The 26,692-nt window shown below is 42.6% G+C and overlaps 1 protein-coding gene and 1 long non-coding RNA gene across 3 annotated transcripts; one reads left to right on the top strand and one right to left on the bottom strand.

The window, feature by feature from the left end:
• Positions 1–1,645: 1,645 nt before the first annotated feature.
• LOC117502916 lies at positions 1,646–3,897 on the bottom strand. The gene is made up of 2 exons (XR_004558435.1): positions 3,814–3,897; positions 1,646–1,861 (listed from the first exon to the last, which is right to left on the bottom strand). It is a non-coding gene; the product is annotated as an uncharacterized LOC117502916 (long non-coding RNA).
• med23 (mediator complex subunit 23) lies at positions 1,763–25,954 on the top strand. 2 transcript variants are annotated; one of them, XM_034162060.1, is made up of 31 exons: positions 1,763–1,813; positions 3,944–3,975; positions 4,076–4,163; positions 4,240–4,364; positions 6,518–6,629; positions 7,674–7,772; positions 8,078–8,179; positions 8,319–8,388; positions 8,601–8,713; positions 9,572–9,667; positions 11,072–11,089; positions 16,093–16,299; positions 17,457–17,600; positions 17,718–17,863; positions 18,248–18,493; positions 18,698–18,840; positions 18,939–19,113; positions 19,608–19,771; positions 19,850–19,974; positions 20,065–20,270; positions 21,090–21,270; positions 21,350–21,520; positions 21,604–21,820; positions 21,905–22,014; positions 22,533–22,659; positions 22,747–22,912; positions 23,678–23,750; positions 23,844–24,058; positions 24,154–24,274; positions 24,766–24,897; positions 25,378–25,954. In XM_034162060.1, the coding sequence occupies exons 1-31, from the start codon at positions 1,763–1,765 to the stop codon at positions 25,546–25,548; spliced, it is 4,146 nt and encodes a 1,381-aa protein (XP_034017951.1). In that variant the 3' UTR covers positions 25,549–25,954. The 2 variants fall into 2 exon arrangements, with proteins under 2 accessions (XP_034017951.1, XP_034017952.1); XM_034162061.1 differs by lacking the exon at positions 11,072–11,089 and having other exon boundaries at positions 25,378–25,548.
• The last annotated feature ends 738 nt before the right edge of the window (positions 25,955–26,692 follow it).

The following is a 26,692-nucleotide window of genomic DNA, read 5'->3' as shown; positions in this document are numbered from 1 at the left end:
CACAGCATGTCTTTTTCTTGGTTCTCTCCCTCAGCCCCAACCAGTCCCAGCAGAAGACTGCCCCTCCCTGAGCCTGGTTCTGCTGGAGGTTTCTTCCTGTTAAAAGGGAGTTTTTCCTTCCCACTGTAGCCAAGTGCTTGCTCACAGGGGGTCGTTTTGACCGTTGGGGTTTTACATAATTATTGTATGGCCTTGCCTTACAATATAAAGCGCCTTGGGGCAACTGTTTGTTGTGATTTGGCGCTATATAAAAAAATTGATTGATTGATTGATTGATTGAAGAATGGTGACAAAGGTCAATTTCAGTTTCACTATGACTACTCACCCCCCCCCCCCCCCCACACACACACACACATTATTTTGTCAGTGTTATAATTGTATTTGGGGCCTCTCTGGGCCCCTAAAATCCTTCTCCTTATTCTCCACTTTTTTGGCACCCTTGACTGCAGGATGGACCAACTAAGTTTACAAAAAAAAAAAATCCATCTTAATTGATTTTTTTATTTTCTTGATTTTTGCAGAAATTTTATGGTTTCTATTCTAAGTCTGATCCAAACAAGATTCATATAAACCATTTTATTTAAGTTGTTTGTTTTTTTGTTTGTTATTTTTTGCAATTGCGTGAACAAACAAACGATTGTGGGTGAAAACAGCCTCCCTGGCAGGACATAAACTGATTTTATGAGACCACAATTCCAGTGCTTGTGTCTTTTTCATGACTGCATCACTGCCAGCTGTTAAAGGGCTCAAATCCCAGAAACCGCATTCTGCCAGAACCAAAGTACTGCTGGACTCAGGGGCGGTTTCTCCAAAAACAACAACAAAAAAAAGACACACACACACACGTATAAAGGTAAAGTTTGACTCCCTCTAGTGGTGCCAAGCTGTTAACACACTCCACAAACAGCCTCGTGTGAGGAAAAGCAAATTAAATTACCTGACAGCCTCAGAACAGACCAACAACAGACAAAAACAACAAAACAGACCTGGGACAACAGCAGTAGTAGTGGAAACATTAGGACTCTATATATTGTTTATCAAAACTCAATACAATAAGATATACTGGACATCAGATACTCAATACATATCACAATATTGATATGTTTATGTACTTAATGTTGCTGCTTCGATAAATGTTATTTATAAATTATAGTGTGTGGTGTTAGTGTTTAACAGCTTTTTACAGTAATACTTATACTGCTTTATGTGTATTGTATTAGTATTTTCTTTTGTACATTTTCACCTTTTCTTTGCCTTTATCCCAAACTGACATCTCCGAGCAGGACGAATGAACACTTTGTGTATTTGTGTGGACAGCATGACCTGACTGAGAGCAAAGAAGGGTTTTTTTTTTTTATCAGCGCCTTTTATGTTGTGTCAGCCTCAGAGACTTTAGGCGTATTTGGGAAAAAAGCAAAAAAAAAAAAAAAGAAGCCTTAGTATTTGAATTAATTTAATACATAAAATGTTAAACTGTTCAAGAAAAATATTTTTTGTTAGTTTTTTTATCTGTCAGTTTTGTAAATAACTTTAAAAGGGACATGAACACTGCAGTTGTTTATTGTGACAATAATTTCTCTTGGCATTTTCTCCTGTCACAGAAGTGGAACCTTTGATTGCGGACCGCTGAGGTGAATCCGGATTGTTTTTGCGGTTGCGCTCATTGCTGCGTTGTTAGCTTTGAGCGTTAGCATTCAGATCAGCGATAATTTATGTGATGCTGAACTGAGAAGATACTTCGTGTTTCGTTTTTAAGGACATCATGGCGCTGTCGATGGAAACGCAGCTGCAAAGCATCTTTGAAGACGTGGTGGTAACTGTGATTTTTAAAGTTAACCTAAATTAGCTAGTGTTAGCCTTCCTTCGAGTTAGCCTGCTGCAACATGAAAGGAATCCATTAATACAGGTGCTGGTCATATAATGAGAATATCATGAAAAAGTTGATTTATTTCAGTAGTTCCATTCAAAAAGTGAAACTAGTATATTCATTCACTACACACAGATATTTCAAATCTTTATTTCTTTCAATTTTGATGATTATAACTGACAACTAATGAAAATCCCAAATTCAGTATCTCAGAAAATTAGAATATTAATACCAATACAAAAAAAAAAAAAAGGATTTCTAGAAATGTTGGTCAACTGAAAAGTATGAACATGAAAAGTATGAGGAGCATGTACGGCACTCAATTGTGCCTCTCTTGTCTTCCTCCAGACTGTGGGAGCTTGATTTCCAAAGGAAATGCAAAATGTACTTTGATCAGAGAACATAACTTTGGAGAACTCAGCAGCAGTTCAGAGTCCTTTTTGTCTTTAGCCCAGGCAAGACGTCAAGTCAGCAGTCTTCCCCATGATTGTGTAGCCTGCAGAACTAGACTGAGAGACCAGTTAAAGGCCTTTGCAGGTGTTTTGAGTTAATTAGCTGATTAGAGTCTGACACCAGGTGTCTTCAATATTCAACCTTTTCACAATATTCTAATTTTCTGAGATACTGAATTTGTCAGTTTTAATCATCAAAATTAAAAGAAACATTTGAAATATATCAGTCTGTGTATAATAAATGAATATAATATATATATATATATATATATATATATATATATATATATATATATATATATATATATATATATATATATATATATATATACTTTTTGAATGGAATTACTGAAATAAACTTTTTCATGATATTCTAGATAAATGACCAGCACCTGTACTTCCTTATAGAAGATCATGCTCTTATTAATCGTTAAAGTTGCGTGCGCTTTTAAAAAATGAGTTAATTAGTTTTCTACATTAGTGCACATTCCAGCCATAAATATGAGGTACTCTGTCTGTGTATAACATCAGCGTTTCTGAATACAGAGTTTATTTCTGGGTCACTTCCAAAAGCATATGTTGGGTTTGCACCCTGTTTTTAAAGAAATGAGAGGCACAAACACTGAAAAGAAACCAGTCAGAGAGAGACAAATATATATTTTTTGCTCTGCGCAGAGGAGGAGAACAATGAAGCAGCTTGTAAGTGCTCAGCTACAAAGCTCTCCTAAAATCTCCTCCTCTGGCCCAGCCTTTTATTTAGTTCAACATGAGAAAAAACAAACAAGGACAGTCGGGAGAGGTTACACATGAGTTATGTCTGCAAGAGGGTGATAGCAAAGCTGAAACCTTACATTCCTGCAACATGAGCCTTGGCGCTCGTCAAAGCAGGATAAGGCAAAATGAAAAATAGTTTGCTTAATCATGAAGAATGCAGACAACAATTCTTTCTTTCTAAAACCTCCTCTTCTCACAAAGAGGAAAAATAATAAGCATAAACTATAAGAAAAATAAATAATAATATAAGCATAAACTAAAGAAAATAAATGATAAGAGCATGAACTATATAAAATCCTTGACAGCATATTTTATATTTCCCAAGGATGAACCTATTTGCACTCAGTCACTCATCTTCAACCGCTTACTCCAGTCAAGGGTCATGGGGGACTGGAGCCTATCCCAGCAGTCATAGGGCGTGAGGTAGGGTTCACCCTGGACAGGACGCCAGTCTGTCACAGGGCCACATACAGACAAACACATTCACACCCACACACACGCCTACAGACAATTTAAAGTTTCCAGTCCACCTAACCTACATGTCTTAGGATGTGGGAGGAACCCACGTAAACACAGACAAACGGGAGTGACATTCTTATCTCCCACCTGAGCTTCTCCTCCAATGGGGACCAAAAAACAAAACAAAACACAATTTATTTATGTTTATATTAAAAAGGTGTTGTTGATGTTGATGGACTCATTAGCTGAGCGGGATTTGACCTTTGAATCCTTTCAGATGAAACTGGAAAACGTGAAAGAGTTGAGTCCATTTTGTTTCGTATTGTACTGGAACACCTTCTGAGTGTGTTTCTCTTCTTTGCCTTGTGTTTTGTTTTTGTTTTTTTTCCAGAAAACTGAGATGATAGAAGAGGCATTTGCTGGGTATGTATTTAATTAAATATGGCTGTTTTTGCTCTGTATATGACACTGAAAACACATTTGAGTTCTGCTGTGAATGTGAGCGGGTGCGATTGTGTTTTAGGATGTTCATGGACACTCCTGAGAATGAGAGGACCAAGCTGACGAGCTGTTTGGGAGCTTTCAGGCAGTACTGGGGAACACTGCCTCAGGTACAAACCCGCAAACACTCTGCAGAGTAGACTGATCTGCTGGATTAGTTTTAATGGCAGTCATGTCTTTCTGCAGGAGTCTCATGAACAGTGCGTACAGTGGATCGTGCGTTTTATCCACAGCCAACACAGTCCCAAGAGAATCTCCTTCCTCTACGACTGCCTCGCCATGGCTGTGGAGACGAATCTGTTACAGCCCAGGTATTCAAACGACACTGCTTGGTGTGTTCACACTCTCTGAAGGCTGCGCTCATCCCTGTATTCAAAGTAGCGGTGAGCAGCAGCTGTTCAGACGTCACACTGAAAGTTCTTGTCAACTTTCTGCCTCATGTTGCTACTGTTTGAAAAGCTTTAACATCACACAGAGAGTCTGTTGGACTAGTACAGGTACTGTCCCAGAACTGTAGTTCTAAGCATAGCAACAAATCCTGCAGATTGCATCAGCACCAGTCTGCTCTGATAAACTTTATGTTTATATGCCATATATACATACAACCCCTGGCAAAAATTATGGAATCACCGGCCTCGGAGGATGTTCATTCAGTTGTTTAATTTTGTAGAAAAAAAGCAGATCACAGACATGACACAAAACTAAAGTCATTTCAAATGGCAACTTTCTGGCTTTAAGAAACACTATAAGAAATCAAGAAAAAAAGATTGTGGCAGTCAGTAACGGTTACTTTTTACTTACTCAATTCTAAGGAAAAAATTATGGAATCATGAAAAACAAAAGAATGCTCCAACACATCACTAGTATTTTGTTGCACCACCTCTGGCTTTTCTAACAGCTTGCAGTCTCTGAGGCATGGACTTAATGAGTGACAAACAGTACTCTTCATCAATCTGGCTCCAACTTTCTCTGATTGCTGTTGCCAGATCAGCTTTGCAGGTTGGAGTCTTGTCATGGACCATTTTCTTCAACTTCCACCAAAGATTTTCAATTGGATTAAGATCCGGACTATTTGCAAGCCATGACATTGACCCTATGTGTCTTTTTGCAAGGAATGTTTTCACAGTTTTTGCTCTATGGCAAGATGCATTATCATCTTGAAAAATGATTTCATCATCCCCAAACATCCTTTCAGTTGATGGGATAAGAAAAGTGTCCAAAATATCAACGTAAACTTGTGCATTTATTGATGATGTAATGACAGCCATCTCCCCAGTGCCTTTACCTGACATGCAGCCCCATATCATCAGTGACTGTGGAAATTGACATGTTCTCTTCAGGCAGTCATCTTTATAAATCTCATTGGAACGGCACCAAACAAAAGTTCCAGCATCAGCACCTTGCCCAATGCTGATTGAGATTCATCGCTGAATATGACTTTCATCCAGTCATCCACAGTCCACGATTGCTTTTTCTTAGCCCATTGTAACCTTGTTTTTTCTGTTTAGGTGTTAATGATGGCTTTCGTTTAGCTTTTCGGTATGTAAATCCCATTTCCTTTAGGCGGTTTCTTACAGTTCAGTCACAGACGTTGAGTCCAGTTTCCTCCCATTCCTTCCTCATTTGTTTTGTTGTGCATTTTCGATTTTTGAGACATATTGCTTTAAGTTTTCTGTCTTGACGCTTTGATGTCTTCCTTGGTCTACCAGTATGTTTGCCTTTAACAACCTTCCCATGTTGTTTGTATTTGGTGCAGAGTTTAGACACAGCTGACTGTGAACAACCAACATCTTTTGCAACATTGCGTGATGATTTTCCATCTTTTAAGAGTTTGATAATCCTCCCCTTTGTTTCAATTGACATCTCTCGTGTTGGAGCCATGATTCATGTCAGTCCACTTGGTGCAACAGCTCTCCAACGTGTGATCACTCCTTTTTAGATGCAGACTAACGAGCAGATCTGATTTGATGCAGGTGTTAGTTTTGGGGATGAAAATTTACAGGGTGATTCCATAATTTATTCCTCAGAATTGAGTGAGTCCATATTTTTTTCCTCTGCTTGGTCTAAAAAAGTAACCGTTACTGACTGCCACAATCTTTTTTTCTTGATTTCTTATAGTGTTTCTTAAAGCCAGAAAGTTGCCATTTGAAATGACTTTAGTTTTGTGTCATGTCTGTGATCTGCTTTTTTTCTACAAAATTAAACAACTGAATGAACATCCTCCGAGGCTGGTGATTCCATAATTATTGCCCGGGGTTGTATAAGAGAGACAGACGTCCAGGGTCCAATGAACACTACAACAGGTTCCATCACCCAGTGACCCCTAACTGGAATAAGCAAGTGTAGAAAATAGCAGGATGGATGTTATTCCATGCAGGAGATTGGGTTGTTGGTTCCAAAGCGCTGTAGAATATGACCCACTGGCTGCTGTAATCCTAAATTTGATTGTTTTCTCTTGTCTTAGGATGGTGTGTGTAGCACTGACAAGCTCTGACAGTTTGGAGTGGGAGAGGACTCAGCTATGGGCGCTAACCTTCAGACTAATCCGAAAGATCATCAGTGGAGTAGACTACAAGGTGACATCTTCTGCTTCATGACAAAAGCACTCCTTTAATTTATACAACTTTAATTACACCACACACAAGTGTATGGCACATAATCGTAGCATGAAAGGCATTTTCACTTGTCATAAGGTAAACCATGATCGCAGGCACAAGTCCGACATTTTAATTAGCCATTTTAATTCACCATATTTTCTGGACTATACATCTTTGTCACATTTTCCCAACATATATGTCACATCAGCCTGTAAGTTATATTAATTTATGAAATGTACAACAGGAAGAAAAATTAATTTCTCCATGAATTGTTTATTTATAAGACAAAAACTGCATTAGTGAGCAACATGGCATGATGGCTTAGTGGTTAGCACTGTTCCCTCACAGCATGAAGGCCATGTTATCGCTTCCTGCCTAGGCTTTTCTGTGTAGAGTTTGTATGTTCTCCCCGTGTCTGTGTAGGTTTCCTCTGGGTACTCCAGTTTCCTCCCACAAACAAAAACATACTTATTTAGAGTCTCTGCCTCTGACCAAGGCAATGTCTCTGCATCTGGAGTTGGTCCCCAGGTGCCGGACTGTGGCTGCCCACTGCTCCCGGTGGTTGGATTGTGTCTAACTGTAATTAGGATGGGTTAAATGCAGAGAACACGTTTCATTGTATGTATGTATGTACAGTGACAATAAAGGCTGTATTATTATCATTATTAGAAGCTAATGAGCTTATTAATGTTGCTGTTTGAGGCACAAAGAACTCAAGTAAACTGCTGCTTCTTGCCACTCAGCAGAAGAAAAGGTCAAGGAGGTAAATGTGCACATTTAGCTCCTTCTAAATGTGAAAAAAAAAGAAAAAAAGAAAAAAGCATGAAACAGCTATGCATTTCAAATATAATTAGCCTTATCTTAGCCAGTGATATCAGCTGCTCTGGTTGCCTGTTGTCACACAGAGAATTCTAGTGTGGGCACCGTTACAAGTTTGCACACATTTTATGAAAAGGAGTGATAAAAAAATATTAAAGTCTGAAGGTTTTTTCCAAATAGTTCTGAAGACACTTTGTGTTTCAGGGGGTTAGAGATCTGTTGAAAGCTGTGCTGGAGAAAATTCAGACCATTCCGACCATAATCAGTTCAGCTATCGTCAAACAGCTGCTGGCAGCCAGAGAGGTATTTTGTCTTTATGACACTTTTTGCTCTCCACGTGTAACTTATTTATTTGTTTTTAAAGTGTGTGTGTGTGTGTGTGTGTACTTATATATAGCAGAGGTGGGACGAACTCACTGTCAAGTCATCAGTCTGCAAGTCTCAAGTCAGCTTGCAAACAATTGGTGGTCATGAGTTGGGACTTGACTTGAGACTTGCTGATTCATGACTTGAAAGTGATTTGATGGTGACTTTGTCTCGCCTCTGATATACAGTATAGTAAATAAATGACTCTTCCCTCTGATGGCTGTTTGTTTGAATTCTTCCAGATGGTGGAGTACATCCTGGACAGAAACACCTGCCTCCTACCAGCCTACTTTGCAATCACAGAAATCAGAAAACTGTATCCTGAGGGTCAGCTCTCACACTGGGTGGGTGTGCATGTGTGTGTTTTTTACAGTGTCACCACATCTGCATGTTCAGCAGGGTTTTATGATTATAATCATCTCTCACTTTTTCTCTGTTCTCGACCCTTGTTGTGTCTCCGTCTCTCTTTCACGCGGTGTTTAGCTCCTTGGAAGTTTGTTGTCAGATTTTGTTGACAGTTTCAGACCCACAGCCAGAATTAACTCAATCTGCGGTAAGAAGCAAATGCACTCAGAATGGCCTTTTCAAGCTTTGTAGGCTAGCGCACACACACACACACACACACACACACACACACACACACACACACACACACACAGTCACGCAGGAGGGGAAGCATTTGGATCTCTAAAGTGGTCGTAGTGACAAACCTGATTATTTGTGCAGTGTTATGGATCACGTTGGTTATTTTGTGTGTGTGTGCAGGTCGCTGCAGCTTGTTGCCTGTGGTTAACAGTAGCGGCGCCATCTGTAACTCCTGGAAATTAGATCCTACGACCCTCCGCTTCCCACTGCGCGGCATGCTGCCATTTGACAAGGTAATAAACACGCTTACAGAATCACCTGACCTACATGCCTAAAAACAGCCGTCATCTTTAATACACTGGGGACCACATTGGGGTTGGAGAGCAAAAATGTAGATGATTGGTTGGGTTCATCCGTCCCAGCCAGCTTGTGTCGACAGTAACTCAAAACCAATAAATGAGTTTATCTTGTAACTCACTAAATGAGAGTGAGCACATAATGAGGATGAATGGGTTACTTCAGGGTGAATTTTGATGCTAGTTGGAGAAGGCCGAGGACACACACACATTTCACCTTACTGTGGGAGATTGATGGTTATCTTCGAGAGGTGGGGATGGCCCAGTTGCCTGCCTGGGTGGTCGCCATTCAGGACCCAGAGCAGTTTTACAGTGTGGAAGATGCAGCACCAGTGTGCAGTATGCTCCCACACAACCACTTTGATTTGCCTATGGAACATTCCATAGACATGTCTGCCATTTGGTGGATGCTGGAAAGATGTTGGTGCACTCTGCCCACTTTCCCATTAACATCAGATAACAATTTCTGCTCGCAACTGCAGGGGAGAAGCATGGGACAAAATATACGAGAAAGTAAAATCAGAAGGAAAGAATGATAGAATGTGTGGCTGGGGATGGTCCCAGAACCTTTTGCCTGGACTGTAAATTAGTGATACAAACTCAAAAACACTGCTTAGGAATGTTTCCAAACATTTTTCCGAGTCCCTATCAAAACAAATACATACTGAATGTTGCCATCTGTTGGATGGTTCAGGAATGTACATCCATATCAAATTCTGCTATTTCATATTTAAAGGCTAACGTTCATGGATGTGTGTTGGTTGATGATGTTTTTGTTTGTTTGTTTGGATGTAGGACCTGTTTGAGCCACAGACAGGTTTGTTGCGCTATGTGCTGGAACAGCCATATTCCAGAGAGATGGTGTGCAACATGTTAGGACTCAGCAAACAGGTAAAATACTCTTGGTTGTAGTGGTTGCGTCACTTTGCTTCCACACCAGATCCTCCTGCTCTTTATTGACCTCTCCCTGTTTCTCCTGTTATTCTCACCCATTCAGTCTTTGCCTTTTCTTCCTGTAACTAAAAATCTCTTTCAGACATGCAGGTTGAACCATCAGATTGTTGTGAAACTCACTCATTCGGACACTTCTGTTGCACTTCCTTGTGAATCGTCAGGGTTGAAGCTTGGTGGCGTAATGTCGGAAAACATTGCCAACTAATGACTAACATCACCACCGTCAGGTTAAACTATTGAGGAAAATCAATTTCTGGTTGAAGGCTTTTGTCAGTGTTAACAAACTTGTTTACATGCTAACTACGTGCTAGCTCTGTATGTCTTGGTGAGCAATAATGGCGACTGGGGTGTGCATCCTTGGTTGCTGGCCGTCTCAGTACCTGGATGGCGTGTCGGATGAGGATAACTGAGCGGTTCTTTTCTCTTATTGTAAAGTATATCTGCCTTTTCTTTGACTGTTTTGCAGTTTATTCTGGCAGATATTTTGCTTCTTTGAACAAATTCAAGAGAATCCAGTGATGGTGGAGAATCACACATAATAATTTAAATTTGTGACAATAAGACATGCTGGGTGGGTGTGGCCTGTTTGTGTAGGCGTGTCATCATTTTCTAATTCCTTACCTGACCGTGTGGCAGAATTTATTCTGAGTTCACCCCTGAAGAAAACTTTAAAATATTCTCAGTGTGTGAAACTTGTGTGTGGTCATTTCCAGCCCAGCACGGGTGATTTGGAGACGAATTTACACCATAAACTTCTTGCCTGAAAGGGGTTTTAATCTACTCTTCCTTCTCTTTCTTTGTGCTTTTTTGGACTTAGTTTCCCCCTTTTTTCCTGCTCTCCTTTTCCACTTTCTTATTCTTCAGTGCTCTTGCCCCCCCCCCCCCACCCCCCACCCCCACGTTGCCCTGGTAACACAGCTATATAAGACTGTGATGTTTAGCAAACCAATGCCATGAGCTTGTCCCATAATGCACTGGTGTTAGGTGGCCCTGTTGGGTTCATGCAGTTTCAGCTCAACCAGGACAGCTGATGACAAAATGAGATCGAGTCCCGATGTTGCCAACGTGACACAATCAGCAAACAAAATCTGTTTGATTTTTATATTTATTTTATTATCTCGGCATCCTTTGACTAAATTTTCTAATTAAGTTTGTTTGTTTTTATTTCTGTTGGCTGAGTTGATGCTAACTGTGCTGAACAAACAGTGAACAACCTCACTCCTTAGTCACTACTCTCTCCCCCCCTCCCTCTCTCTCTCTTTCTCTCGCTCGCTCTCTTTCTCTCGTTTTCTTCTCCTCTGGCTGTGTGTCGTGTTTGTCTCTCTGCCATGCGCTCTCTAGACTCTGAACATTGCCCAGGTATGTTCTTCCTCTTCCTGCTCACCTGACCTTCCAACTAACCAGCTGATTGGATGCTTAGCTTTTTTTTTGGGTGGGGGGGGGTGTTTTGTGAGCCACGCTGATGATGTCACTCCAGTACCAGAAATAGGAACCTGGGCAAAAAGAGAGAAAATAAAACTGAAATGGAATAAAGAGAGAAATGCCGCAGAGCTTGAAATGGTCACATCAGGGTTGAATTAGGATCAGTACAGATGGTAGCAGATAGACGTGATGATTTGAATTATTCAGATGAAGGGGTGACGTTTGCCAATTAAGAATCCCCAACAAAAGCAGAATGCCAAGCTGTCTGAATGAGCGCTCACTGTATTTCCAGGTTGTATAAATTCCTGCGGATTGATACCTTGGTGGTTTCAAAACCTATTCTGACGGGAACCTCAGGCTTACGACCACCAGGACTAAGTTCAAACCCTGCTGCTGACATTTCAAGTCCGGCTGCATCGCATGTGTGGATGTTCAGGTGTACTCTTGTTCTTGCCTGTTGTTAGTGAGTTCCTCCTGTGTTTGACTTTAGCTTGTTTTCGCAGCGCTGACCTGGGCAAAACTGCACACTTTGGGCTAAATATTGGCCTTAACCTGGGGGTAAACATTGCACAAACACATTATTTAACTAAGCGTCTTATAGATTTAAGAAATTACAAGCCAAGTGAAGGGAAGCTTTTAAGATTATTGTCTGACATCAAATATTTATATAGGAAATTTAATCTCAGTGACCATGACCTTTGCTGAATTTCTGGGGTTGACCATCCATATGTAGAGTTTGGTGTTTATGGTACAAAGGACGCGGGCGGAGGAGGTGAACAAACAGTCCAATGGTGCTCAGATTACAGTCTGATTACTGCTCAGCATTTTACACTCAACAAAATATAAACGTAACACTTTGGTTTTGCTCCCATTTTGTATGAGATGAACTCAAAGATCTAAAACTTTTCCACATACACAATATCACCATTTCCCTCAAATATTGTTCACAAACCAGTCTAAATCTGTGATAGTGAGCACTTCTCCTTTGCTGAGATAATCCATCCCACCTCACAGGTGTGCCATACCAGGATGCTGATTAGAAACCATGATTAGTACACAGGTGTGCCTTAGACTGCCCACAATAAAAGGCCACTCTGAAAGGTGCAGTTTTGTTTTATTGGGGGGGATACCAGTCAGTATCTGGTGTGACCACCATTTGCCTCATGCAGTGCAACACATCTCCTTCGCATAGAGTTGATCAGGTTGTCAATTGTGGCCTGTGGAATGTTGGTCCACTCCTCTTCAATGGCTGTGTGAAGTTGCTGGATATTGGCAGGAACTGGTACACACTGTCGTATACGCCGGTCCAGAGCATCCCAAACATGCTCAATGGGTGACATGTCCGGTGAGTATGCCGGCCATACAAGAACTGGGACATTTTCAGCTTCCAAGAATTGTGTACAGATCCTTGCAACATGGGGCCGTGCATTATCCTGCTGCAACATGAGGTGATGTTCTTCGATGTATGGCACAACAATGGGTCTCAGGATCTCGTCACGGTATCTCTGTGCATTCAAAATGCCATCAATAAAATGCACCTGTGTTCTTCGTCCATAACAGACGCCTGCCCATACCATAACCCCACCGCCACCATGGGCCACTCGATCCACAACATTGATATCAGAAAACCGCTCACCCACACGACGCCACACACGCTGTCTGCCATCTGCCCTGAACAGTGTGAACCGGGATTCATCCGTGAAGAGAACACCTCTCCAATGTGCCAATCGCCAGCGAATGTGAGCATTTGCCCACTCAAGTCGGTTACGACGACGAACTGGAGTCAGGTCGAGACCCCGATGAGGACGACGAGCATGCAGATGAGCTTCCCTGAGATGGTTTCTGACAGTTTGTGCAGAAATTCTTTGGTTATGCAAACCGATTGTTTCAGCAGCTGTCCGAGTGGCTGGTCTCAGATGATCTTGGAGGTGAACATGCTGGATGTGGAGGTCCTGGGCTGGTGTGGTTACACGTGGTCTGCGGTTGTGAGGCTGGTTGGATGTACTGCCAAATTCTCTGAAACGCCTTTGGAGACGGCTTATGGTAGAGAAATGAACATTCAATACACAAGCAACAGCTCTGGTTGACATTCCTGTTGTCAGCATGCCAGTTGCACGCTCCCTCAAATCTTGCGACATCTGTGGCATTGTGCTGTGTGATAAAACTGCACCTTTCAGAGTGGCCTTTTATTGTGGGCAGTCTAAGGCACACCTGTGCACTAATCATGGTGTCTAATCAGCATCTTGATATGGCACACCTGTGAGGTGGGATGGATTATCTCAGCAAAGGAGAAGTGCTCACTATCAGAGATTTAGACTGGTTTGTGAACAATATTTGAGGGAAATGGTGATATTGTGTATGTGGAAAAGTTTTAGATCTTTGAGTTCATCTCATACAAAATGGGAGCAAAACCAAAAGTGTTGCGTTTATATTTTTGTTGAGTGTAAGTTGTATTTGCAGCTCGGGGTGTGGCTCTGCTCCTCACACTCAGGGTCTCTGTGGAAGTGGTTTTGGGGTTTTGCTCAGGTCGGCTGAGTGACTCTGACTGGAGACATAAACTATGACCTGTGCTGTGTGACGTTTATTGATTGATGATGTGTGTATTTGTTTTCTGTCATTGATAAATATTACTGCCATCTGCAAACCACACACACCAAGTGAACGCAGATTGTTTTTAAAGTTTATTTATGAATAAAGGTTGGGTGGCCATTTTTCTGGGAAATAATTAAACAAAGGAGCACCAATGTCAGACACACTGTAAAAGTCTTTTAGGCCATCAGCAAAAAAGAAATGCCAACTATGTTCTGTTTTTATTTCACTGCAAATTAATAAAAATGAAATACAGTAAATGGATGCTGCCATGTGTTGTACTGCTGTTGACAGTGTTCGTTGGAGGACTTGTTTCATGACAGAAAGAGCTCAAATCTGTTGAAATGTAACCAGGTTGTGGGTAAAGCTGAACGTTGTCTTTGCTTCCATATGGGTAGCATCCCAGCAGACTGGAAGAAAAGACTTGTCTCTTTCTGGAAAGGTAACGGTGATTGCTTTGAGTGCAGCATAGGAGTGTAACTCTGCTCTCTGTGCCAAGTAAGGTACTCTCTTATGAAGGTCAAGCTCAATAAGATTTAATGTGAGCTGTTTGTGGTGCAAAGGTTGAAGCAGTCTCATTTCACGTCCAAGATGTCAACCATAAACTGTTGTCTTACGTGAATATTGGCATGGGTTCTTTGCGGTCTATGTTGATGTCGTAACACATTTGATTTGGCTCGTCTGGTCTAGTCTGTGGGATATGTGTGGGAGTCTTTTGCTGCATCCCCAATAATTTTCCAAGCAGGACAGGTTTAGAGACACTGGGGAAGAGCTTACGGAGTCATGAGGTTGCTGGAAAGACTAGATATTTTTGCAGAATTAAGGTTCAACTCTTCGGGTTCTTGGTGCCTAGTGTCACAGACCGAACGGTCCCCCCCTGCCTTCACTGTGCATGCGTTATCAGCCGCGGTTCACTGATTATCATCTCGTTTCTGCTTCAAGCTGCCTCCAGTCATCATCTGTCTCAGTGACAGATATCTGAAGCTTTTGTACAACAATCATTTATGATCAGGACCCAGGACAGTTCCGTCATGTGGAGGAAGCAGTAATGAGCAGGAGTAGCATATCAATTGTGCTTTTTTTTTTTTTAAACAGTGAAGTTTTGTGAGAGTATTTTATGTGTTTTTATGAGCCATTTGTTGAAGAAGAATTTCTGTGACCTTTGTGGGACAGACAATAAAGTTTATTCTATTCTATTCATATGACGTGAAGTTGTGGTCGATGGTCAAAATAACACCTCAAAAATGTCTCAGTATTTTTTATTTTTGCTGTTCTTTGGGAAGAGTCAAACATTCCTACTGAGGCAGAGAAACACATGAACCTGTGGCGTGTAGTCCAAGAGAGATTAATTGCCATCAACTAAAAATCACCTGAATAGTTGTTTCTTTATGGATAAAGCCACAGCTGTGGACTCTCATCTCTTTTCTCCAGCTTTCTGTCTCTCTCTTTTGTCCAAGCTTGTGTGTGGGTGAGGGAGGAGAAGTTGTACTGGAGGCTTCTGCACTCAGAGAAAAATGAAGACTATGATCAGCCTGACGGCTCCTCTTTCCCGTCCCTGTCACATCCCCCATCCACCTGCTCAAACCCGTCAGCCTGCATGCCAGAACTGTTTGGTGTTTTGTGCTCTGTGGTGCCGTGGTTTGCTGTGCTGTCATGTGAAACAGAATCCAGTTAATCTTGCAGTGGTACCTCACAGTGTGGAACCGACTGGGCTCGTTCTTCTCTATTCATCTTTGACCATTTTATTCCAGCATATGAGCAAATTTGAACCCGGACCCATGTGCACAGATCATTTCTCCACAAACACTCCACTCGAGTGCAGCGTGTTCTGTTTTTGTGGTGTGTGGTTATTTTCATCAGCCAAGTCCTAATTAGAGATTACAACTCATAGTAGCCCATTGTAGATGATAATTGCCCGTTTTTAAGTCATAATTATAAGTCGCTAAGTCCCATCACTGTCCATCTTTCACCCTTCCTCATCCATTTTCCTTCTCTCTCTTCCTTCTTCATCCCTTCCCACTCTCATCCTATCTTCCATCACATTTTCACACACATTTGTCAACACATTAAAAGGATTTTCTAGCTTTTATTCTCCACAATTGAAAGTTAATTGAACTCTTGCTTCCCGAGCACAAAAACATAACATTTCACAGTGTTATATATACACTGGGTTAGATTAGTTTCTATGAGGAAGAGGGGGGAAAAAAATTACAATTGTTGGAGTAAAATGAATTTTTTTCATGCTTCTGTCATTTTCCCCCCTCTGTGTGTAATTTTCTGTCCTCTGATGTCTTCCCTCCCTTACTTTTTTTTTTTTTCCTCTTCTTTTACGCGTCCCTCCTTGCCTGCAGCAAAAGCAGCGTTGTCCGGTGCTGGAGGAGCAGCTGGTGGACCTGGTGGTGTATGCCATGGAGCGCTCCGAAACTGAGGAACACTTTGACGCCGACATCGGAGGGACGAGCCAACTGCTGTGGCAGCATCTCTCCTCCCAGCTCATCTTCTTTGTCTTATTTCAGTTTGCAAGCTTTCCACACATGGTGCTGTCGCTGCACCAAAAGGTAACCAGAACTTAAAAATATATATATAATCCCGCTCATGATTGAATTGACATTGCAAACCAAATGATTTGTGCAAAACTTCTTCTATTGACACATTTTTACAGGGCAGGTCTGTGGCAATAACTAAGAATCAGTACTTACAGAATCTAAGCCCTGTTGGTCAAAATCAGATTTTGTTTTTCAGATTATCCACTAAATGAAAATTTTGACTATATGTATATTTATAATAAACTGCATGTTCTTGGTCTTTTTTCAGTACTTGCCTGTTTGCTTGTGACTCAGAAACTCAAAGGAGTCAGAATATCTCTGAATGTTTGCTTTTATTTGAGTTTTTTGCTGCAGGAAAGATGGTTTGAACAAGTATTTTCCACAAACCTGGCAACATTTTAATTAGAGCCCGACCGATATGGATTTTTTGAGGGCGATGCCGATAACGATATTTGGATGAAAAAAAAAATGCAGATAATTGATAAATCGGCTGATTTTTTTTATTTTTTTAATGAATAAAATGTTCTTTTTTGGACCCTTAACAAAAAAGGTATGAGCTAAAAGCTGAAGCTTTGTCCTCATATTGATTAACTTTATAACAGAGTTTAATTTTCAAGTTCAAAAAATGCAATCAACAATATCCTTATAAACTTACTTGTATGCTTTTGTCAGCCTATCAGTGCAGTGTGACGGCGAACTGCAGGGGCTGGTGATGAACACATTTAAGCAGGGGTGTAAGCAGCTTTCAATTGAATGGAGTTATAGCTCCATCTACTGGACAAACGGTGCAAGGACATTTTACATTGCCAACACAAACATTATTTCAGTAACTGTTCTGTTTATGAGAAATTATCGGCAAAATTTGGCCGATAGTGAGTACTTTGAAAAGGGCTTATATCGGCCGATAGTATTGGCCGGCCGATATATCGGTCGGGCTCTAATTTTAATTTACACATGGAATGTACTTTGTAAAAGGATGGAGCAGAGATGTTAAAATAAATACCACATTTTTTTCACATTATCAATTTGTTCTAAGAAAATGCTCTTGAATCTTAAAATGAAAACAAATCTCTGTCTAATCAGAATGATGGTGCACCCTGTGGAGGGGTGTTTGAGGTGGACTCTGTCATCAGTTTTGTTGTTTACGTGTGTTCTTGCTTTGTCTCCAGCTTGCAGGCAGAGGTCTGATTAAAGGCAGAGACCACCTGATGTGGGTCCTGCTGCAGTTTATATCAGGAAGCATTCAGAAGAACGCCTTAGGTGACTTTCTTCCCGTCATGAAGCTCTTTGACCTGCTCTACCCAGAAAAGGAGGTGTGGCAGAGAGTTAATTTTGTGCATCTTTATGATGCTGTAGTAATGGTTTTGTAATGAGTCGCAGAAGCACGAAGGGTCTTGATACAAGTTGAATATGTTTGTGTTTTTCTGCAGTGCATTCCAGTTCCTGACATTAATAAGCCCCAGTCCACTCATTCGTTTGCCATGACCTGCATCTGGATCCACCTGAACCGCAAAGCCCAGAACGACAATTCCAAACTCCAGATTCCCATACCTCACTCTCTGAAACTGCACCACGAGTAAACAGTCTCACCACCCAAACAAAACTACACAGTACTTTTTTTTTATTTTTATAAAAGAGCAAAAATAAGGCTGAACGGTCTGAAGAAAATATTTGTATTCTGAGTTTTTTTTTTTTTCCTCAACAAGTATTCAGATTGATTTTTATTTTCTGTAATTTGAACTCTGGTCTGTATGAGGAAGCTACAATTATTCTCCCACTGTTGTATAAACAGGAACTTTTAAAAATTGTGTTGGTGGCTTTATATATGCAAATGAGTTGGATAATACTTAATTTTAGCAGCAGTAGTTGTGTAAATCAATGAATAAACAACAAACAAAATTCCAGAATCCAGTATGTAAGTTGAAGACCCTCTGGTGTTGTTTTTGTGTGACACTTTCAGGTTTCTGCAGCAGTCGTTGTGTAACAAAACTCTGGGAATGTCGGACTACAAGATCGCACTGCTGTGTAACGCCTACAGCACCAACTCCAAGTGCTTCACTCTGCCGATGGGTGTCCTTGTGGAGACGATATATGGGAATGGATCCATGGGGATCAACCTGCCCGGCACCAACTGCATGGCGTCAGGATCTGTCATGCCGTTACCCATGAACCTGCTGGATTCACTCACCGTACATGCAAAGATGAGGTGGGTGTTAGATGGAGATAAAACGGGACTAACTAACTGGAGCAGGTCTGTAACAAGAGGACTCCACATTTCACCAGGCTGTGGCAGATAGATGGCCACTTTGAAGAACTGGGGACAGACCAGTTATCTGCCTGAGTGGTTGCCATCCAGGACCCCGGTCAGTTCTACGGTGTGGTGAATGCGTTGTTTTTTCTGTGTGTCCAGTCTGATCCACAGCATTGCCACCCGGGTGATAAAGCTGGCACAGGACAAGTCCAGCCTTGCTCTGGCGCCTGCACTGGTGGAGACTTACAGCAGGCTGCTGGTCTACATGGAGATCGAGTCTCTGGGCATCAAGGGATTCATCAGTGAGTAACAAAGACATTTAATTTCTCAAAGAAACAGTTCTTTAAAAAGGTGCTCATGTTCTTTAATGATGCTGTTTATTTTGTTTGTTTTTTTTTAGGTCAGTTGCTGCCAAATGTGTTCAAGTCCCACGCGTGGGGAATCCTGCACACTCTGCTGGAGATGTTCAGCTACAGGATGCACCACATCCAGCCACACTACCGAGTCCAGCTCCTGAGTCACCTCCACAGTCTGGCTGCTGTACCCCAGACCAACCAGAACCAGCTGCATCTGTGGTAATGTGGACACATTCAGGCCCACGTACACTACGTCTGACCAGGTCCACTTCAACCATGAGTCTGGTGAATTAAACTTCCACCTTTTCCCCACTCCACAGCCAGTAGGCTCAACATCACTGCATTCAGTCAGCCAGTCATCTGATATTTCACTTGTGTGCAAGATTACTTCACTTCTAGTAGCTCAATTGTCACCAAACTTGGTATGTGTGTTAGGCATGGTGACCCCAAGAAGCTTTTCAGTTTTGGGATCAAAGTCACAGAGCTGTACTTTGTAAAAGTCTTCTGCAGAAAAGCGAGACATTTTTGTTTTCTTCATATGTCACTCAGTAATTTCAGAAATACTCAGCATTAAGTATAAACAGATATTGGCGACAAACAAATTGATACAGATCATCTGAGAACAGTAGAGTACAGTTGTGGCATAGTGACTTTAGCTTGTTGGTTTTGGTGGTCCACCTCACGGCTAACGGTCTCCGTCTCATGGTTTCCAGTGTTGAGAGCACAGCTCTGCGCTTGATCACGGCGCTGGGGAGCTCCGAGGTGCAGCCGCAGTTCACCCGCTTCCTCAACGACCCAAAGACAGTTTTGTCTGCAGAGTCCGAAGAGCTGAACCGAGCCCTGATCCTCACCCTGGCCAGAGCTACCCACGTCACCGGTACTGGAACTGAAACAGTATTTCGCATCGTTTTCCCCCAGGTTCTAGTTTTCCTGTGATTGTCATTTGTCTGTGTAGATTTTTTCACAGGTTCAGACACCATTCACGGGACTTGGTGTAAAGACATTCTTCAGACCATCATGACCTTCACGCCTCATAACTGGGCCTCTCACACGCTGTCCTGCTTCCCCGCCCCGCTGCAGGTCAGCGTGCAGACACCCGCATTTTTTGTACTCAGTCCGACTTCTGCTGTCTTGCTGTAATGATGCTCACATCTCTGTTTTTTCTCGCAGGCGTTCTTCAAGCAGAACAACGTTCCTCAGGAGTCACGTTTCAACCTGAAGAAGAACGTAGAAGAGGAGTACAGGAAGTGGAAGTCCATGGCTAATGAGAATGACATTATTACCCATTTCTCCATGCAGGGCTCGCCCCCGCTCTTCCTCTGCTTACTGTGGAAGATGCTGCTGGAGACGGATCACATAAACCAGATCGGCTTCAGGTCTGGTGCTGCTGTCTTACATCTGAACATATCATCTGTCAGTCAGTGAGGAGACGTGTGGAAGGAAGCATTTTGTAAATGTCGATTGGCCCGCGGGTGTCTGTGTCAGGGATGAGTTGGTCTCCTGCCAGGCTGCTTCTGAAACTCAAGTATGCCTCAAGTGACAGCTCATCAAACGTAGAGTAGGAGGAGGAGGTGGGTGTGAACATCTTCCTTCCAGCAGCTGAGAAACGTTTTACATAAGAAATGGTAAGAAGAGACGATAATGAAGTACTAAGTGTCTGCAGCGCCACCAAAATCCTGTTGTTTAGCTGCAGTTAATAATCGAATAGTCAGGTAGGTGGATGTTTTAGAGCCACTGAAGCAGATTTAAAAATAAATACATCCACTCAGCTTCTACACCTTTAGTCTCCAGTTCCTCAGTTTTCCAGCACACAAGCTGTTTCTATGACAGCTGGAGTCCACAGAGTTTAGGGATTGGGAATGTTTTATCTTCCAACCAGTGCAGTCCTTCAGAAACACATCTGCTCCTGACCTCTCCAGGAGAAACACCACAAAGGAGGCAGATGTTGTCATGGACATGCAGCTGGGATGGGAACGAAAAACTCAGGAATGTGGTGCATCGTGGTCAACATTTAAAAAATCTTTTCCACCAGGATGTACCTGGTGTTTCAGCCATGAGCAGCAACTGCAGGTCCCGTTTTTCAGCGCGTCAACAGCCTGCACTAAAATGACCTGCTTTTGATAAATTACAGTAAAAGGAATGCAGCCTGGCTGTTTTGATGTTTTTTTTTTGTTTGTTTTTTTTTTTCTCCTCAGAGTTTTGGAGGGGATTGGAGCTCGTGCACTGGTGGCTCACGTGCGCACCTTTGCAGACTTCCTTGTATATGAATTCTCAACATCAGCTGGTGGACAGCAGCTCAACAAATGTATCGAAATACTCAACGACATGGTGTGGAAGTACAACATTGTCACCCTGGATCGCCTCATTCTGTGCTTGGTGAGGGCAGACGGACAAAACAGGCTCATGTGGTGTCACATCTGGGAAAAGGAAACACCTCTCTCTCCTCTTCCTGCAGGCGATGCGGAGCCACGACGGCAACGAGGCACAGGTTTGCTACTTCATAATCCAGCTGCTGCTGCTCAAGCCCAGTGACTTCAGGAACCGGATCAGCGATTTTGTCAAGGAGAACGCGCCCGAGCACTGGCTGCAGAGTGACTGGCACAACAAGCACATGAGCTACCACAAGGTAAAACTTGAACAGACACACGAGATCAGTGTGAGATAAATCTCACTCCGTAATGTTAAAATGAAGTATCACCCTTTTTCCAGAAATACCCAGAGAAGCTGTACTTTGAGGGTCTTGCAGACCAAGTCAACCCGCCCATGCAGCTGCAGCCTCAATACCTGCCCATCTACTTTGGAAACGTCTGTCTGCGCTTTTTGCCTGTTTTTGACATCGTCATCCACCGCTTCCTGGAGCTGCTGCCTGTCTCCAAATCTCTGGAAACGCTGCTCGACCATCTGGGAGCGCTGTACAAGTTCCACGGTGAGGAGAGGTTGGAAGCGGATGAAGGTGGGCTGTGACTGGAAGGCACAGGCAGGTGGTTACAAGTTGTACGTTTGTTTGCAGATCGTCCAGTGACCTACCTGTACAACACACTGCACTACTACGAACGACACCTAAGAGACAGAACCAACCTGAAGAGGAAGCTGGTGCACACCATCATGCCGTCACTGAAGGTAGGCGCAAAGACACTGAGGTGCTAGGTTAGAAATCATCATGTAAGGACTTCATTACCTCCAGTGTGGGAGAGATGCATCAAACCAAAGTCCAACACAGGGTCCAGGGACCTGACAGAGGGGAAAACCTCACTCACTCATCTTCAACCACTAATTTGGGATCGGGTCGTGGGGGAGGGGCAACCTATTAAAATTTAAATAAGACATTTCCTCACTGTGCTGTGATTTGTTGTCACCGGTGTGAGACTGCACCTCAGTCTGGATTGCACAATACTACCAACACTGAGAAATCGATCCAGTGACAAAATTCTTTTTAATGACGCCAACAAATCAAAAAATAGCGCAAAAATATGCATTAATGTAGAAATCTGTGATCACTTTGGCACATCCGCAACTCAGCAGCCCTGAGCCTGTGAGAATCAAATGTTCAGGGTTTAAATGTGTAAAAACATCTCTGTAGTTTTTCTTTTTGTAGTTAAATTTCAGGCGTTTTAAAAATGTAAAATCTTGTTTGAAAGGAAAACCGAACCCCGGGTTGGTGCCTGAGCGAGACGTACCTGAAGTGCGGCATGAACGCCAGAGAGGACAACGCCTGGATCCCTGATGACACGTATTACTGCAAGCTGATTGGACGCCTGGTGGACAATATCCTTCATGATTTGATATTTAACCTTCTCAGCATAAGCTCGCACCACAACATTTTCGAAGGGACTAAAACTTAACTCCTCCCACCCATGGCGGGAAAGTCGCCCGGTCCTTTCCCTAACTGTGACTGGAGGTTCAACGAGTTCCCCAACCCCGCGGCACACGCGCTGCACGTCACCTGTGTGGAGCTGATGGCTTTGGCTGTGCCCGGAAAAGATGTTGGCAACGCTCTGCTCAATGTCGTCTTAAAGAGGTACCACACACACACACTCTCACACACACACACACACACACAAACACTAAGTGCTTCTTAACAACAGCGTCTCAATCCTGAGTCTTTTAAAATGCATTTAAAGCAGTTTTAATGAATTTTAAAATGAACATTTAAACCACATTATCTCTGACTATTTGTTCTGAACTGTATTAAAGATGGTTAAGAGTTCAGATCCAGACACGACCACTTGAAATTTCTTGTCTGTCTTCTGGGACAGGGTCTTTTTTAAGTGGAATAAAAGCATTATTAAGTGCTTTTTAAATTATTTTAAACCAGTTTAAAGAATGTTTAATAAAAGTCTTGTAACTTTTAAACATTGTTAAAGCTGCATTCAATCACGTCAGTGATCTTAAAAAATAGTTTAAACAGTTTTAAAGCTGTTTGAGAGATTTTAAAGTATTTTTATCCATTGCATTGACTTACTTGATAAATGGTTAATTGATTGACTGGTTGGTTGATGATTATTATCTGCTGTTTAATTAACGTTAGACTCTTTCAGCTTTATGTCTATTTTTAAGACGCGTTTATGCCTGAGAGCAGATGATTCTTGGTTCAAATCCATATCAGAGCAGAAACTCAATAAGTGCCCTTGAGCAAGGTTCTTAATCCCCAAGTTGCTCCCAGTGTGCGGTTCAGTGCTGTTCAACACAGTCTGTTTGTCCTTGATGGATTACGTCTTTAGATGGCGAGTCATTTGTGAGTGCCCCCGTTGAGGTTATGTCATGTTGTTCTTTGACCTTTCAGCCAGCCTCTGGTTCCCCGAGAAAACATCACCGCCTGGATGAACGCCATCGGACTTGTGATCACCGCGCTGCCTGTAAGATGGACGCCCATCATGTCCACTCACAGGTCATCGCCGTCGTTGACTGCACAGTGAGTTTACCTCGTCCTTCTGCTCTCTGACCTGCAGGAACCCTACTGGATTGTCCTCCACGACCGCATCGTGTCTGTGATCGGTTCTCCGGCGCTGACGACAGAGACGCAGTGGGCGGGTTATCCCTTCGCCTTGCTGGACTTCACAGCGTGCCATCAGAGCTACAGTGAAATGAACTGTAGCTATGTGCTAGCCTTAGCGCATGCCGTGTGGCATCACTCGTCCATTGGACAGCTGTCACTCATACCGAAGTAACCGTTCTGTCTTCTTACAGAGGCGCACGCGTGCTTCACACGTCTGATTGGACCTGCAAACGTAGCTTGTGTCTTGAACTGTCTGTGTGCAGATTCCTGTCGGAGACGCTGAAGCCCGTCGTTCAGACGGAGTTCCAGCTGCTCTACGTTTATCACCTGGTGGGGCCGTTTCTGCAGCGCTTCCAGCAGGAGAGAACGCGGTGCATGCTAGAGGTAAAACCACGCGAGCCAGAGTCTAGGACCAGGTTAAAGCCAGAGTCTAGGACCAGGTTAAAGCCAGAGTCCAGGACCAGGTTAAAGCCAGAGTCTGAAGCCAGATGACAGTCAGCTGTATATCCCATCAATGGGATATACAGGCTTGGAAGGTGATAATGGCCAGTTCTGGGATTGACCATCATCCACATATGGACTTGGGGGAACAGACGGATTGATAAACCAAAACTATGACATGACCTTGACCTTCGGCAGTTCTGGGGTCAAATTGGCTCCAGCACTCTGGAGGAGGAGTAGAACAAACAAATGTTCCTCAGATTCACGTATGACTATATTTCACTGTAGAGTCTCATGAGTTTAAAGTTTTTGCTTCAGATATGGAGCTTCAGCACGCTGATTTTTATATGTCAGTTAACTGTTTTAGCGGGAATGAAGAAAACGCGGCGTTACTGCGGTCAACTTTAAACAACGTGCCGTGTGTTTCCCGGCAGATTGGCGTGGCCTTCTATGAGATGCTTCAGGCGGTGGACCAACACAGTCAACACCTGAGCTACATGGACCCGATCTGTGACTTCCTCTATCACATCAAGTACATGTACACGGGCGACAGCGTGAAGGATCAGGTCAGCTCGCCTCAAAGAACTGTTTACCAGCGCCTCAGCGCCACCGACGCTCTAGTCGAACTCATTCAGACATCTGAATCATCTGAAATTTAAATGATCAAAAGAATCTGATCCGATGTTTTAATTCCTGATTCAGAGAATTAATGTAAACAAACGTGACTCAAAATCATCTACGTTGACTGACCCTTAAACTAGTCCCTCCTCTCACTCAAACACATTCTCTTATCTCTGACATACTCAATCTCTCACATTCTCTCTCTATCTCATATTCTCTGTATCTCTACTCTCTCTATCTCACATACTCAATCTCTCACATTCTCTCTATCGCTCACATTGTCTCTCTGTCTCATTCTCTCACATTCTCTGTCTCTCATGTTCTTTTATCTCTCACATACTCACACATTCTCTTATCTCTCACATTCTCTCTCTCTGTGTATCTACACCTAACTCCATCTATGTCGGTTTATCTTGTTTCTGCAGGTGGAGAAAATCATTATGACTTTACGTCCTGCCATGAAGCTCCGTTTGCGTTTCATCACACACAGCAGTAAGACAGAGACCTCCTCCGCACAGCCTCCCTCATCATCCCTCTCCTCCTCAGCCGCCACCTCTTCCCCCTCCTCCTCACAGCACACGCACGCTCCGATGTAGGTGGGCTCCGTAAACACAGACAATCATGTGACCCGGCTCGCCCAGCAGACTTTGTAACTGTAGTAGATTTCAGTCCCGGTCATGTTTGGAAGTGTGGCGACGTCGTGACATGTGGCGCTAATCATCATGCACAAAGAGCTAACGGGGCAACTGCAATTCCTTCTCTTTTTCTTTTAAAGTAAATCATGACTTGTGTGGCAAATTCTTTTCTACCAAAGCTAAACCATGTCCACAAAAACAAAAACAAAAGAATGCCCACCACAATCTCAGCTGTGACAAATTTATCAAGAACTGAAGGAACCATTGAACAGTGAGCGTTTACTGCCGTCACAGTATTCATGTTGCAATTTTTAGCAATTTATACTCTACATTTTTTTTATTTCAATAAAAATATTCTTCACTCGGCTGTTTCTCGACACTTTCTTTTGCCTTGTACAGCGCTGTGAGCGTTTCAGCATATTACATCTGTTTTGCTCAAATTAATGAAAATAATCTGAAACAAATGACCATCAATGCAAACGGGTCAAATACTAAGAATTATGGATTTAAAAAAATCCTTTATTGTTTAAAACTGTATATAGACATTCAACTTTTAAATATAAATGCCATTGTTTTATATGAACCGAAAGCACGGCTGCAGCTCAGAGAATCATGGGAAAGGTTACAGTGACGTCCCAGATCAGCTCCACGAGACGCATCACGAGTGTTTTCTGTGCACATCACTGGAAACATTGTGCAGCACAGAGGAGATCTGAGGGTCAGTGCAGAGAACAGCTCTGAAAAGCACCCAGGATGCCTGAGGACACCTCCTCCAAACAGACTGATGTCCACTGAGGTTCAGTCCTACAGAGAACACAGACTCCTGGATTCCAGTGACTTAATTTAATGCACACATGGAAAAACAATTTAAATCTCTGTTCATCTGCTCAACGTGACTCAGATCAGCGCCTGAATGAGACGCTCATGATGCGCCGAGTGCTTTTCCTCTTGTTCTTCAGCCGAGTACATGCACGTATGAGGGGGCACGTGCAGGTTTATTTGCACATTTACTCAGTTGTTCACGATGATGGATTTCTGCAACCTCAGCTCAATAAACAGGCGGCTACAGACTCCCGCTGGGTAAGAAAACAGAATCATCTGTCAA

Source organism: Thalassophryne amazonica, chromosome 21, assembly GCF_902500255.1.
Source record: "Thalassophryne amazonica chromosome 21, fThaAma1.1, whole genome shotgun sequence".
In the NCBI taxonomy this organism is placed as follows: Eukaryota; Metazoa; Chordata; class Actinopteri; order Batrachoidiformes; family Batrachoididae; genus Thalassophryne; species Thalassophryne amazonica.
Note: the sequence above shows the minus strand (reverse complement) of the source record. Positions and strands in the feature narration are given on the sequence as shown.

Coding starts and splice junctions, on each gene's coding strand:
- med23 (XM_034162060.1), top strand. CDS start 1,763: ATGGCGCTGTCGATGGAAACGCAGCTGCAAAGCATCTTTGAAGACGTG. Junction 8,389..8,600: donor CAGAATTAACTCAATCTGCG/GTAAGAAGCAAA, acceptor GTGTGTGTGCAG/GTCGCTGCAGCTTGTTGCCT. Junction 17,601..17,717: donor TGCTCTACCCAGAAAAGGAG/GTGTGGCAGAGA, acceptor GTTTTTCTGCAG/TGCATTCCAGTTCCTGACAT.